Source organism: Pleurodeles waltl, chromosome 3_2 (assembly GCF_031143425.1).
Source record: "Pleurodeles waltl isolate 20211129_DDA chromosome 3_2, aPleWal1.hap1.20221129, whole genome shotgun sequence".
Classification (NCBI taxonomy): Eukaryota; Metazoa; Chordata; class Amphibia; order Caudata; family Salamandridae; genus Pleurodeles; species Pleurodeles waltl.
In genome coordinates, this window is record NC_090441.1 from 196331120 (window position 1) to 196346504 (window position 15385).

At 46.5% G+C, this 15385-nt stretch overlaps 1 protein-coding gene across 2 annotated transcripts in view; it reads right to left on the reverse strand.

Annotated features, from left to right (window-relative positions):
• Positions 1-15385, reverse strand: part of SPEG (striated muscle enriched protein kinase) — a 1321813-nt gene that overhangs the window by 199502 nt on the left and 1106926 nt on the right. For both annotated transcript variants that reach the window (XM_069227158.1, XM_069227157.1), the window contains exon 34: positions 8014-8136. In XM_069227158.1, the coding sequence (XP_069083259.1) occupies positions 8014-8136 (123 nt within the window). The remainder of the gene's footprint in view (positions 1-8013; positions 8137-15385) is intronic.

Consider the following 15385-nt stretch of genomic DNA (forward strand, 5'->3'; position numbering starts at 1 on the left):
TGCATGCAGTCCAGTTCAGGTTCAAGCTGACCTTGTACACTATCAGGGACCCCTCTACACTATCCCCATATCCATACCCATAGTCAAATGGTTCAGGATCAACCCCGGGCACAGCAGAGCCCATGGAAAACGGTATCAGTGTCTAGTGATGTCGTTCTGGCTCTGGGTCGTCAGGAGTGACTATAGGATTGACATCGATTGTGTGCCCAATCGACGCCGGGAGCATCGATGTCTGACCCGACGCTGGGGAAGGTCGCGCTGGCACAACTGGTGTTGGGATGGATCCAGAAGTGGATCCTGAGGTGCCCTCCGGAGTCGGGACCGAAGTCGCTGACTTTGAACCCGAGGGGGTCCTCACCGACTCCCCTGAGCCCGAAGGTGCAGAGGATGGGTCGGGCTGCCCAAATATGAGGCGCATGGCCTCATAGAGCTCCTTTAGTTTGGCAGGGGTAGCCCCTGCTCCCGGAAATTCGGGGAGTGCGGAGTGGACCCAGACTGAGGCTCCGAAGACAGAGGCCTAGAGCGTCAACGATCTTCCCGCATCATGTCTTGCGAGCGACGGGGCGAAGTCTAAGAACGTTTCACTTTCTACGACAACTTCTTCTTACCCGAATGTCCAGATGACTTGGGCGAAGAAGAATGGTGGTGAGTCCATGACTGGTCACCTGACCTTCTTCCTCTCGAAAGGGACCGGGAACGACTCGGATTCGAGTGTCGGGCCACCATGAGCTTTAGGGACCGCTCCCTCAAAGCTTTCGGGTTCACAGCCCGACACTCAGAGCACGACTTTGTGGTCGCGCTCCAAACACCAGAGGCACAAGAGGTGCGGATCCATCACCAACATCATGCAGTGACAGAAGTCGCAGGGCTTGAATCCGGTCTTACTGCAAATGCATCAAAACTCATCAAAAAACGAATCAGACAAAATGTTGCAGTTAGTCAAAAAATGACTGCGGTAGCTCTTCTCCGGATCTGCGCGTAGGCTGGCGCGGAAAGAAAAGAACTGACGTCAGTGCCCCGGGGTGGTGCCTAGATATGACTGCGACATCATCACGGCAACCATGACACCAACGACGTCCGCGGAGTTGACCGACGCCACCTAACGGCATGCGGGGGTACTGCTCGAAGAAAAAATCTCCAGATCCAGTCTGAACCCTCGGGACATTTCAAGATAAGGATTCTGCAACTAGAAGTCTCTATCAGATTTACTATATATTGTTGTACAATTATCACAAGCCTCAATGATAAACAAACACAAATCATACAAGGGCCTACATATTATGTGACAGTTCTACAATGTGAAACCTATGTGAGGTGATCCCTGAACATGTAGATTTCTGGCTACGTCTATGTGGAGATCTCCTCCCAGGTGGTACCCACACATTCCACGCTGAAATCTATGCTATGTACTAGAGTAATGAGTCAGTAGCCCTTCAAATAAGGGGGTCTAGCCTTCTATAATAGAAATGATGGCTGTTAAGATATTACTAGTAACTTTATGGTTGCATTTTGAGGTTTATACTTCATCGAAGCAGGGAACTCTGCCACCTGGGCAAAGAACTCCAAATGGCATGGTCTAGGGAAACACCATACACCTGACCTAAATTTCACATACCCGACATGCATTTATTCTGATCCTAGGCTCCGCCCTCTTCCCTTTGGGTTGTGTCACTAACAGAACACTCCATAATAGCTACATATTTCAAGATGTAGCCACTTCATTCAAGAGAAACTGCATTAAGGAGGCAGTAGTTCCTGTAGTTACTTTTGTTGTAATCATTACAAAAAAGTCCACAGTCTTCTTCTTCCGGTGCCCTCACCACAATGTGCCCTGCCCCCCTAGATGGACTCCTTGTCCCAGAGAACCCCAATGTAAAGCTAGGTAAGAACTCCACACCCCTCTTGTACAGTTAGATCAACTCATGCAACTAGGATCTCCTACCACCCACTACAGATAGGCAGACATAAACCGTCACTCAGAGAATAAACTGTGAAGGTTGCTCTCAACACACTCTAACTTTCTTACATACAGTCCCCAAATGTAGTGTTTTGCTAGGAACAGCTGGAGCAGGAGTGCTTCAGACTGTGGCAGGTTGATAAACTGGTGCACTCAGTTGGTGATGTATCTCAGTATCTAAGGTGCACAAAAAGTGATGGGAGGAATGCTTGCAATAAGTCAACCTATTAACAATTGCTTGGGATAGCATGCCAACCCATCGTTCTTTTGCCAACCACGCCATCTCAGTTTCAACCAGCCATATTGAAATCAGTTGTGACCTTGCTCCAATAAGAACAGTCTAATCACTCTAACCTGAGCTGTCAGGTCAGGTCCTTACTAACCACACAAGCTACCCAAGACGTGTTTCTTCCTGTTTGTGTCCCATCAGTTGGGTGTAGCTTGGTCCCAGAGGCGCAGTGAGCATGGTACCCACTTCTGGGCATACGATTGCTACTAGGGAGGTACATCAAACACATAAAAGGTGATGGATATCCCGTCCGCCAAAATATAAATCCCATTATTACCTATGAGATTTATATTTCAGCGGATGGGATATCTGTCACCGCTGTGATGTAGTAACCCATCCGCCGAAATCTAAATTAGGCCCAGTGTCAGGTGAGAAGCAGTATTTAGTTTTCCTGCACACACCAAAGGTGGATGTATTATTCAGTAAATCCTCTTTCTTTCTTTCTTTCTTCTTAATTAATTGTTCCTCAAAATGAGAGACAAGGCAACGAAGATATTCACCATTATGGTCAAACTTTTTTTGGGTCTGTGCATTGAATTCTTATAGAGGAAAGCTGTGTGTGATTGGTTGATTTGTAATCGGTTTCACTTGGTGGTGGTCGTGGTGGTGTTCTAACTGATCCCTCCCAGGTGTGTTCCAGTTGTGTTTGAAACCTTGTTGCAATATGGGTTTTATATTACTTGTGCCTAAAAATAATGTTTCTATTTTTTAAAATGTGATTTAAAAAATAAAACAAAAATGCAATACAAATAATTTATATAAATTCAAAATAATTTTTGAATCAATTCTACTATTTTTCCTACGTGGCTGTACAGCTTTCAATAGTGTCACTCAAAACAGTTTATTATACAATATTCAATATGCATCAGAGCCTTGAATGGTACAACCACTGCATTCCATACCCTGTCATACATTTTGCCGTATGCAGCACAGTCTTCAATGTTAAGGCACTCTAACTCTTCACATTTTCTTACATATTATCATTCTATATTAATTCAACCCCTGGTGGTAGAGTAACCTCAATTTCTTTATATTGTATTCTAAGTATGTTCTACAGTAGAGCAGCATCGTGCTATGAAACTTGCCACACATTTCTTCTGTTTCTAAGAGCTCCTTCTATGGCAAAACAGTCCACCCCACTCTTAGAAACTATCCACCCCTCCAATCACATGTTGTTTGTACCTTTGCCTTTGAACCCATACAGTGCTCTGCTGCCTTTTAGCTAGATTTGCACTATACAAATAACAGATACATAAATAAGTCCAGACATATATGCATTCAAACATAGAACAGGTTCCCTGTGCAAAGGTTGCAGTGCATGTTATCCGCTGTAGGGAATGTAAAAATTAAACACACTGTAAACATGAAAATATCACGCGGCATTGAGCCCAAGCAGAAAACACTCAGCCGTTCGTAGTTAGAAAACAATTGAGGCCTAACCCCCACACAGACACGAGCAGGGTGGGGTGAAAGGTTCAGTAGGACACAATGGAATAAGAGCATTAAAGGGTTTTCTGTTAAAGGTCCACTCATATCTAACTGACCTGCAAGCATTTACACCATTGACATACAAGTCCTTCAGCACACTCTCCATGCCTGCAAACAGATTGCGAACTAAGAAGGCACTTCGGTACCTAACTGAATTAGCCACAATTAAACAAATGGTGTAAGGAAGAAACCAGATTCGGAGCTCATGGAGATCTGAGACACACAATGCTGCGAGCACACACTTCACGTATGTTAAAAATGGGGTCTATAGTTTTCAGAGGTATACACCCTTGTCCAAGTAGGGACCACAGTCCTGGTCAACGTAAGTCCCAACACAATCCGAATTATCCTGTGTCCACCCTCTGGTAGCTTTGCACTAAGCAGTGGGGCTTAACTTAGAAAGCAATGTTTAAAGTATTTGTGCAGAACTTATACAATAACACAGTGAAAACACCACAAAAATAGACCACATAAGTTTAGAAAAATAGAGAACATTTATCTGAATAAAATACTGTTAAAAACAATGAAAATCCAATGTACAGAAGCACAATTATGAATTTTTAAAGAGTAAATTCCACTAAAGCGCTTAGAAACACAATAGCTTCAACTGGGGCTATCAAGGCATCATTGACTGAGTCGTTCCCAACAATCCGACATCACTGGTGCCATCACAGAGTCACAGGACCCCCAGGTACAGTACCTTTGGAAAACGAAGAACAAGGACGTCACACGGAGTCAGGGAGAAGAGGTGTTGCTGGAGCCAGTGAGACTTCAGTCCTTTATGGCACCCGAGGAGATGAGGCGTTGGTTCTGCACTGCGAGGCAGGTGGAGGCGAGGCATCGGTTCCATCCAGTGCAGAGGGAGCTGATGGGGCGTCGATAACAATGCGTCAATTCCTGGTGACCCGGTAGGGTCCCTGGGTCCAGTCAGTCAAGACGTGATGTGTAGACTTTGCAGTGTCGCGATGACCCTGCATGATGTCAGCAGTGTCGCAGCAACGTCGGACTTGCAATGCAGGCCACAGTCGTTGCGTGCAGCACTGTCCACCTAGCAGGAGCAGGCTGCGTCAATGGTGCTGGCGTAGCTGAAGTTGTTCTATGCATCACTGAAGTTGGAAAACTAGCTAAAAGTCAGTAGATGAAGTCTTTGCTGTCCCTGAGACTTCAGAACAGGAAGCAAGCTTAATCCAAGCCCTTGTAGAGCACTCTTGGGAAGGCAGAGTCCTTCCAGCACAGTTAGAGGCCAGCAGTCAGCATGGCAATAGAAGGGCAGCAGTCCTTCTTAGCAGAGTAGTCCAGATGAGTCATTTGGCAGCCAGGCAGGACTTCTGACAGAGTTCAGGTGCAGGTCCAGAAGTGTCTGATGTGGTGGGGTCAGAGACCCAGTTTATTTACCTCAAAATGTCTTTGAAGTGGGGGAAACTCTAACGAGTGGTTTTGAAATGCACAAGTTCCCCTTTCAGTCCAGTCCTGTCTGTCAGGGTCCCCGTGGGGGGGTATCAGTCCTTTGTGTGAGGGCAGCCCACTGGACTTTGAAATATAAGGGTGCGCTCCTCCACCATTCCAGCCCAGGAAGACCCATTCAGTATGCAGATGAATACAGATGTGACTGAGGGTCACATTACAACACTGGCGGTAAGTGCTGCCTACCGACGCGGCGACAGCCACAAAAAGGCCGTTGCCGAAGCTAACATTCGTCCGCGACATTATGACCACAGCAGGATTTCCGCCAAAAGAAGAGCGGAAATCCTGCTGTGGCCATACTGGCAGATGGTGTTAAGGTGGCGCTGCTACCACCAGCAGCACCACGCCAGTAGACCACCGCCAGCCTTATTATGACAAATATTACGGCCTGGCGGTGTTCTTCTGGCGGGTGTTGCTGGCGGTAGCAGCGCCCCGTCCCCTGCCAGAAGACCCCGTGGACGCAGGTAAGACAGGTTTCCGACAGGGGATGAGGGTGAGGGGTGTTGTGTGTGTGTGTGGGGGTGTATGCATGAATGTGTCAGCGTGTGCGTGAATGCGAATGTGTGTGTAGTGTTGTTTGTGTGTTTGTGTATGTATGTGTGAGAATGCATGTATGAATGGAAATGTGAATGCGTTTCTGCGTGTCATTGTGAATGTGGTACGGATGTGTGAGTGAATGAATGGATGAATGCATGTATGAATGCATGTATGCCTGTGTGAGTGAGTGTGTGTATGCCTGATGCGTTTCTGCCAGTGTGCGTGTATGGGGGGGGTAAGGGATTGGAAGGGGGTGAGCGTGGATGGAGAGGGTGTGGGGGGCTTCTGGGGAGTGTTAAGGGGGGGTGGGTGGCCTCCTATCAGTGACAGGGAAGGAATTCCCTGTCACTTGTAGGGCCTACCACCATGGTTTTCGTGTCGTTACGAATGCCATGAAAACCATGGCGGTAGACAGGGTCAAAATGCTGCAGGCAGTACATTAGCAGCCACCGGGCTGGAAATTCTTATCTCCGGCCCGGCGGCTGCTACCCCCATGGCGGTTGGTGTGGTATATTGGCAGGTTGGCTTCAGCCTGTTGGCGGTAATACCGCTACATTATCACCGACCACCAGGGTGATAATAACCCCCTGAGTGTCCTATGTTTGTGGTTGTCTGGGTAGAATGCAGAAGTGGAGCTGTCAACCAGACCAGACGTGGATTGGAGACAGGCTGTAAAGCACAGATGGTAGTAAGTGCAGAGAAATGCCCACTTTCTAAAAGTGGCATTTCTAAAATAGTAATAATAAATCCAACCTCACCAGTAAGCAGGATTTCCTATTACCAGTCTGGCCATACTAAATATGACCTGGCTAATCCGTACAGAGCAGAATCTACCACTCAAAAGCATATGAGGGCAGTAATAATTCTAATCTATGAAAGGAGTAGGCATCACAGTAGTGGAAAATGACTTGGTGAGTTTCCACTACCAGGACACGTAAAACACATAGACACATGCCGTGCCTTTTACTTACATAGCACTCTGCCCTATGGGTTACCTAGGGCCTATCTTAGGGGTGAAATATGTAGAAAAAGGGGAGTTTACGGCTTGGCAAGTACTTTTAGATGCCAAGTCGAAGTGGCAGTGAAACTGCACACCCAGGCCTTGCAATGGCAAACCTGAGACATGATTATGGGGCTACTTATGTGGGTGGCACAATCAGTGCTGCAAGCCCACTAGTAGCATTTAATGTACAGGCGCTGGGCACATGTAGTGCACTTTACTAGGGACTTTCAAGTAAACTGGGTATGAGCCAATGTTATGTTTTAGGGAGAGAGCACATGCACTTTAGCACTTGTTAGCAGTGGTAAAGTGTCCAGAGTCCTAAAGCCAGCAAAAATTAGGGCAGAAAAAGAGGAGGAGGAAGGCAAAACGTTTGGGGTAACCCTTCAGAGAGGGCCATTTCCCAACAACGTAAATTACAGCTGGCGCAAAACATGCACACATTCATGGGTCAAGGAATACTGCAGTGCTTAATGTGTGCTTGTTGTTTCCGGTGCTGAGCACGGGCACTTATTTTTGAGGACCGGGGCTTATTCTTCTGCCTCAAGCGAGAAAAAGACTTATATGGGAAAGACGGAGGAGGAGAAAAACGAAAAAGCGTCAGAAAGGGGAAAAGCAGAAATCTGCAAGAGTCAGCTGAAGGGGCAGGGAGTGGATGTAAATGGATTGAAGAGGCCCAAGATGGCTTCAGGATTACGCCATCCTCAGTTTCTGTGTTTCCATATTTAATTGCAGCAGCCGCGTGTTTAAGAAGAGGGCTTTGGGCACAGTCACCTTTTTATTTACAAATTAAGCACTGGAATACCGTGTCATAAAGTATTGTCAAATCTATAATAAAGAATGTTCAATGTACTATCTCAGGAATTCGGGGTTATGGTGTCACATATTTTCAAGTGTTTTTGCATTCTAAATATATAACAATTATCTAGGATGTGCAATAAAGTTTTGTGTCAAACTGTATAAAAAGGTCTGTCTTTGAACACGCATTCGAGAAAAACCGTGGAGGCAAGGTGTGACGGGCTGAGGTGTAGCCTGCGGTGTTTTTCTCCCTGTTGCGGTTTAGTAAATGCTGTCTCTGGATTGCCTAGAGATGTCTGCGTAGTTTTTGGAGTCTTGGGACCATTTTCGCTCACCCCAGAACATATCCATGTTAAGAAAGTACAGAAATGTACCACAAACTATCCTATAATACAGAAAGCACCAAAATATTTTGATATCCACTGTCTGCATCATCCTACTTGTGTCAACACACTCTATGGTGCAGCGGGTGTTCCTTACCGCTCATACTGCACTCTAGCGTGTAGGTAGATGGGGCATAGCTCTCAGCTGGCTTCCACAGTACCAGTACGGTGTTCTTGTATTTCTGAGGAATCTCTGGTGTTCCAGGTTTGCCTGGGAGTCCTAAGGAAGACAAAAACATGGGTATGTCTACAATTTCACTTTTGTATACTCCATAGAAGGCTTTCTGCTTCTATATGCAAAAGCTTATTCAAGATCCACTTTGAATAAAGGAAGAAGTTCATATTAAAAATATTGAGAATAATAGCTGAGAAGCATTCAGCTAATTTCTGAACATCTGCTTCATGTGGAGTTAAATGTTTGTGGAACAATTCTCCACAAGTACACAGTAAAATTCTATAAGATACGTGTGCTAGCACCTCAACCATCTTTCTGTGATGCTCAGAAGAGGGTAGAGTTGCAATGTTATTTATAAAATGGTCCAAAATGTGTGTTAACTTAAGTTCAATTGTTTAGAAAGGTGACAAGATTTCTGTGACAGTTGTGGGAACGAAAGACATGCATGATTATTTTTTAAATCAGAAGCAAAAATCTGTTTTGTTGCAAAATGAACCAAATGCCAAAGCTATCCCTGAGTACCCTTAACAGAGTGCAAGAAACACATTACTTACCTGTATACTGTGGGTCTCCAGTAGTGCATCTTTTAGAGATTCACAGGCTTGAATCTTCCCCGTTGTCATGGTGGGAGGCACATGGTAACAGTAATAAAAGCAGTGCTAAAGCTTTAGCATTAAACTTAATTGAAAAAACAATAGCCGTTATTAGCCAATTTGGATTGATTTAAAACACCCAAACTTCAGCCAATCAGAGCAGATACACTGTAGCACTCATCACCTGCAGAGCCACCATATCTCAGATTTCAAACACAAGTGAATCTGAATGGGAGGAAGGAAGATTGCATGTGAATATATAAAATATATATCAATACTGGAGAACCACAGTGTACAGGTAAGTAACTTGCTTCTTCTCCAGTATTATGGGGGTCATTCTAACCCTGGCGGTCCAAGACCGCCAGGGCTAAAATGACGGGGGCACCACCAACAGGCTGGCGGTGCCCCGCTGGGCATTCTGACCGCGGCGGTTTGACCGCGGTCAGAAGTGGAAAACCGGCGGTCTCCCGCCGGTTTTCCGCTGCCCATTTGAATCCTCCATGGCGGCGCAGCTCGTTGCGCCGCCATGGGGATTCTGACAGCCCATACCGCCATCCTGTTCCTGGCGGTTCGCCCGCCAGGAACAGGATGGCGGTATGGGTTGTCGTGGGGCCCCTGGGGGCCCCTGCAGTGCCCATGCCAATGGCATGGGCACTGCAGGGGCCCCCGTAAGAGGGCCCCACAAAGAATTTCAATGTCTGCATTGCAGACAGTGAAATTCGCGACGGGTGCCACTTCACCCGTCGCACCTTCCCACTCTGCCGGCTCCATTCGGAGCCGGCGTCCTCGTGGGAAGGTAGTTTTGCACTGGGCTGGCGGGCGGCCTTTTGGCGGTCGCCCGCCAGCCCAGTGCAAAACCCAGAATACCCTCAGCGGTCTTCCGACCGCGGAGCGGTATTTTGGAGGGGGAAGTCTGGCGGGCGGCCTCCGCCGCCCGCCAGACTTAGAATCACCCCCTATATCTTTTATAGATTCACATGCTTGAATCAGACTAGTCAGCAGCATCCAATGAATAATGGCGGTGGGCTAGGCGAACCATCCCACCATGATACACAAACTTAAATACGTAAATAGTCAAACTAAGACAGTGAAATTGTACAAACTCAAGAAAGATATAGTATAGCATGAAGGAACCATAATAATAGCCCATAAACTGGTAAACAATCACAAACTGAAAAAATACAGAAGGTTTGTGCATAATAGCTGCATACTTTATGACAACAGTCTTCAGAGGGTAGCCTGGCCAACTGCTACATCTGCCTTATTCCAGGCATCCAGGCAGTAATGCTTCATGAAGGTATGGGCGTTCGCCCATGTCGCAGCCCTGCAGATGTTGGGAAGAGATACTTCTACGAACAGGGCTGATGACTTTGCAACATTCTAAGTTGAGTGAGCCTCCACCTTTGCAACCAGGGGACCTCCAGCTTCTCATGACAGAAGACTATAGTTGAGGAGAAACAGCGAGCAACGTGAAGGCTTGACCCTTTCTTGGAGCAAAGAAACAAATGAGCAATTGATTTGACTTTCGAGAGGTTCCTGTGCTTTGCAAGTAGAACTTTAAACAACACTTAGGGCCTGATTACGACCTCCGCGGATGGGATACTCCACCACAAACGTGACGGATATCCTGTCCGCCGTTTTACAAGTTCCATAGGATATAATGGAACTTGTAATACAGCGAATTGGATATCCGTCACGTTTGTGACGGAGTATCTCATCTGCCAATGCGGTAATCAAGCCCTTAATGTCTAATGAATGCAAGGCTTTCTCTGCAGGGGAAGAAAGATTAGAGAAAAAAGAAGGCAAAATGACTGGTTCATTGAGATGAAATGGTGTAGGTACCTTGGGGATGAATGACGGATTAGAGAGCAGAATTACACTGTCTTCCAAAAACTGTAGGTAAGGTTCTTTTATGGTGAAAGCCTTATGCATTGGCTTGAATGGAGATCTCATGAGTTATGACAAGACAGTATTCAGCTGCCAGAGCGCTGGAGGAGGTTTGATAGGAGGATAAGCTGTGAATGCGCCCTTCATAAACTCTTTCACGAGCCTGCACAATGACAAGCGCCCAGCACGCTGTCTGTATCTGACAATTACCGCAGGTGTACCTTCACTGAAGGACGTGTAAGAGCTGATTTGGCAAGATGTAATAGGTAAGGCGAATCTGCTCAGGTGTTGACAAGAAAGGATGGCAAGACTGAGAAGCACACCATGAGCAGAATTCTTTCCATTTTGCTGAGGGACAGTTGAGTGTAGAAAGAGCTTGAGCCTATTGAAGGGTTGATTTGTATTCATCAGAAATTGTTAGAGCTCTGAATTAAAGCGTGGTGAGGAGATGGAACGACAAATTGAGAGTGTGAATTTGTAGGTGAACCACGTGGCACTTGTCTATTAACATTAAGAGGAGATCCTCCGTCGGCTGGAACTGTCTGTGTGAGCACTCTGATAGGCGGTGAAGCTCGGTGTACCAGAACTGCCTCGCCCACGTTGGGGCGATTAGAATGAGCCGGCATGGCTCCCTTTTCATTTTCTGTAGGACCTTTGGAATGAATGAAAACAGGGGAAACAGGAAAGCGAACATCCCTGCCCATGAGACATGGAAGGAGTTCCGCCAAGAACCTGGCTGAGGTGATCTACTGGCCAAGAGCTTGCATTTTTTGTTGAGGTATGTAGATCTAGGGTAGGATACTCCAAAGACTGAAAAACATTCTCTCGCTGAGTTCCCACTTGTGACATTGCTTGTTTTCTCTGATGAGGGAATCGTCCACTCGTTTGGCACTCCTGGGACATGTTCTACTTTCATTAACATGTTGTTGGCTATCAGCCACTCAGATATATGCTGTGCTTGGAGTGAGAGAACTTGAGATCTCGTTCCCCCCTGTTTTTGCAGATAAAACTTGGTGGTAGTATTGTCTGTCCTGACAAGAACTGACAAACCTCTTAACCTTGGAAGAAAGGCCTGAAGACCTCAGAAAACCAACTTCAAATCTAGTAGATTTATGTGACATAGTTTTTCCTGACTGGACCACTTTCCATGGACCTCCAGATCCTGTAGGTGTGCTCCCCCTCCTTTCATGGAAGAATCCCCATCACTACCTGGGGCTCTGCAAGCAGGAAGGAGAGACTCTTCGAGATGTTCTGTTTTACCATTCACCAGGACATGGCTGACCACATCTCAGGGGTTATCAAAATGATGTCCCCGAAAGAATCCCAAGATTGTGCCCACTGCGCATTGTGAATTAACGGGATGCAGGATGACATCATCCCCAGCAAGGATTTGCATGTCCTTACAGAAACGCACCTTTTTAAAGAGAGTGCTCGTTTTAGTGTCTGCAATCGGGCAATTCTTTCTTCTGTGGGAAAGGCCTTTGAAAGCTTGGTATCCAGGACTGCTTCTAAAAACAGCAGCGATCGGGAAGGGGCAAGGGATGATTTTTCACTGTGGAGCTTGAGACCTAGGGTTTAAAACAGATGGAGGCAGGCCTCCATGGACTTCTTTGCTGACTGAAAAGAGGGACCTTTGATTAACCAATCATCCAGGCAGGGGAATACCTGGTGACAACTGATTTTAACCCGAAGAGGAGCTCCTTGAATTGATAATGCCAACCTGTCACCTTGAACCTGAGAAACCTTCTATGTTTCAGATGTACTGGCACGTGAAAGTTTGCGGCCCGTAGATGTAGGGAAGAGAGATAGTCCCCTGTGTCCATCATCTGCAAAATCTCTTGAAGAGATAGCATTTTGAAAGGTTGTTTTCTTGATGAGCTTGTTCAACAACCGGAGATCCATTACATGCCACCGCTTCCCTGACTTCTTTTTGACCTTAAAGAATTGGAATTAAAGACCATGATTCCGCTGGTTGTGCGGCATCGCCTCTATTGCTTATTTGGAGAGAAGTTATCAGATTTATTTTTTGAAAATTGGAAGAAGACAATGGGACGTCTTCCGAAGAGGAAAATTTGGAGGTTTGTAAACAAATTCCAGGGTGTGACTGGGCTGGAATACATCCACCACCCATTTGTTGGAAGATAGGAATTAATAATTTGGATAACTTGTGGTTGAGTTGACGTGGGACTGTGGTGACAGGGACCTGCAGTACTTCATTGTCGTCTGTTGTTATCTTGAGATTTTCCTCCTGCTGATAGGTGTCGACGCCCTGGCTGCCTAGAATATGTGGCCATTGTGGTTGGCCTGTAGGACTGTGATGGATACTGTAAGCAAAAACTCTGTTTAGAGTTGGGCTGAAACTGATGTTGGGTATTAAGTCCGTAGATATATTGGCCTCTACCACTGCCTCAAAAGGGCCAGAACCTCCTCTGCTGTAAGCTTCCCAACGACTTAGCCATGTCAGTGTCTGACTTGATCGACTGCAATGTGTTGTCAACGTGTTTTCCAAAAAGGTACTCTCCGTTGAACGGCATGTCAAGTATCTTGGCCGGAATGTAGTCACTTTAAGACAACCTTAGCACCTCAATACCACCACTCCAGCCATTTGCCTGAAGGCTGTGGAAGAAATATCCATGGCCACATCTATGGTCTTGGAAGAGGCTTTTTCACCTTCTGCCAGGATCTCTCTCACCTCATGTTTGTTGTCCTCAGGGAGACAGTCCAGCAGCGACTAGGGGTGGACGGTGAACTCCGCTTGCGGAGTTTGCAGAGTTTTTCCCACTCAGTCTCTGCTTAGAGCGCGGAGTTCTGAAAAACTCTGCTTATTGGAGTGTAGGTTTTTTTTCCTCATTCACGCTTGCCAACATTAAGTTGGCCAGCGCAAGTGAAGAAAATCTTAGACCACCTCCAAGCGAGATTTCTTAACGTGGGCGGTCATGGAAGTCGCTACCATTCGCATTGAGAAACCTTCTGTTTATGTTGAGGAGGGTGCCGCTCGAGTAGAAAATCTACTTGAGTGGCAAAAAAGGAGCAGCGCCCTCTTGTGCTGCGGGATGGTGCCTTTCCGCCTGATTTTTCAGCACGGGACAAACACCCGGCACTAAAAATCAGCAAAAAGGGCATGACCTAACACACTCCAACGCTTGTGGAACTCTGCGTTCCGTGGCAGAGTTTTTTGGTCTCTTCGTGGAGTTCGTCATTGGGGAACTCACCGAACATCACCCAGACCTAGCAGCAACAAGATGTCAGACCACATCTGCTGGTCATATCTACCCAGGATAGCTATGGCTTTGGAGGATCTGATCAAAGTATCTGCCATTGCGGCAAACATTTTGCCAATAATGTCAAGCCAGCGGCCTTCCTTATCAGGAGGGACTGAGCATGGTGACAAAGGATTCTATGAGCAGCTTACATGACGACAGAATCTGGTCGGGATGACCAATAAGACATGTAGGGGAACTCTCAAGAGCTTTTTACTTCTAATCCAGTTCTGGAATGACAGCTGCCATAGACACTGGTGCCTTCATCAACTTTAGGCCTTTCTGCCATATAAAATCTATGATAGGGGTGGCCCAAATAGTGTGTTGTGTTCCTGCCTTAAAGTTGTAGAGAAAACACTCTGGGGGTTATTCCAACTTTGGAGGAGGTGGTAATCCGTCCTAAATGTGACGGATTTACCACCAGCCGTATTACGAGTTCCATAGGATATAATGGACTCGTAATACGGCTGGTGGTATATCCGTCACTTTACCGTCACTTTTGGGACGGATTACCACTTCCTCCAAAGTTGGAATAACCCCCTCTGTTTGCTTAGCTGGCATAGGCAAGTCGAAGCGCTTAGATGCTTTGTCAAACAAATCGTGGAAAATGCCAATGCTGGCAGGCAGTGAATCAGCCGCTGGCGGGGTAGGAGATGCTGGCAGTGGTGCAACGTAATCATCCCACTCATCATGGTCAATAGGATTTATTTGAATCCTCCCCTCTCCCAATTGCTGATCACTGCTGTCCTGGAAAGTATCTGGAATTGATATTGGCGGTGGTATAGGTCTGTCTTTCTTAGGCCTATGCGTACTTTATGGAGTAGGAATTGCTTCAGTGCCTTTCTGCCTGGGTGGAGGCTGCTGAGAGGGGATATCATCAGTGAATCTTTTGTACTAGTAATTTAACATCATGTGTAAATTTGTGACCAGCGTGATAGGAATATAGGAATAGGAAAAAGGTTCAGGAAGGTTCCTGAACATGATGCTGCTCATCCTCCTAGTCCTCATAGGGATAATGGTCCTGGAACTTATCAAATTGCTGATGCCTCCTATCAGAGAAAGAATAATCGCCTTCCAGGTAGGCTGACTGATCACCTTCCACTTCTTTGTCTTCGGATTCCAACATTTTACTCTCAGCTGCGAAGGGCTGTATGCAGGGCCAAACATACCCTCATCCTCAGGTTCCTGATACTCCAGAAGACGTGCTGGAAGCAGTGGAGAAATTTTGGAACAGTCCTAAGGCATAGATGAATTTATGCATGAAAAGTGTCAGTTCCTCCCATTGACAGGGTCATCAATGGCAGTGCCGATGACACAGCGCTGATAGGAATCTCTGTCAATGGTGCAGCAGCTGATGAGGCCCCCTGCATCAGAGTGGTCAACGATTAAACCTTTGTCATCGGAGATGGTCTTGTCTTTGTCGACGACGGTGTCGTCGCCACAGTTTTCGGTGATGATGCAGCAGCCATCGTCGTCTTGATCGTCGATGTAGTGGAAGTCATCATCAACACTGTCAATAGTGCGGATGCTGGTGACATAGACACCTTCGGTGGT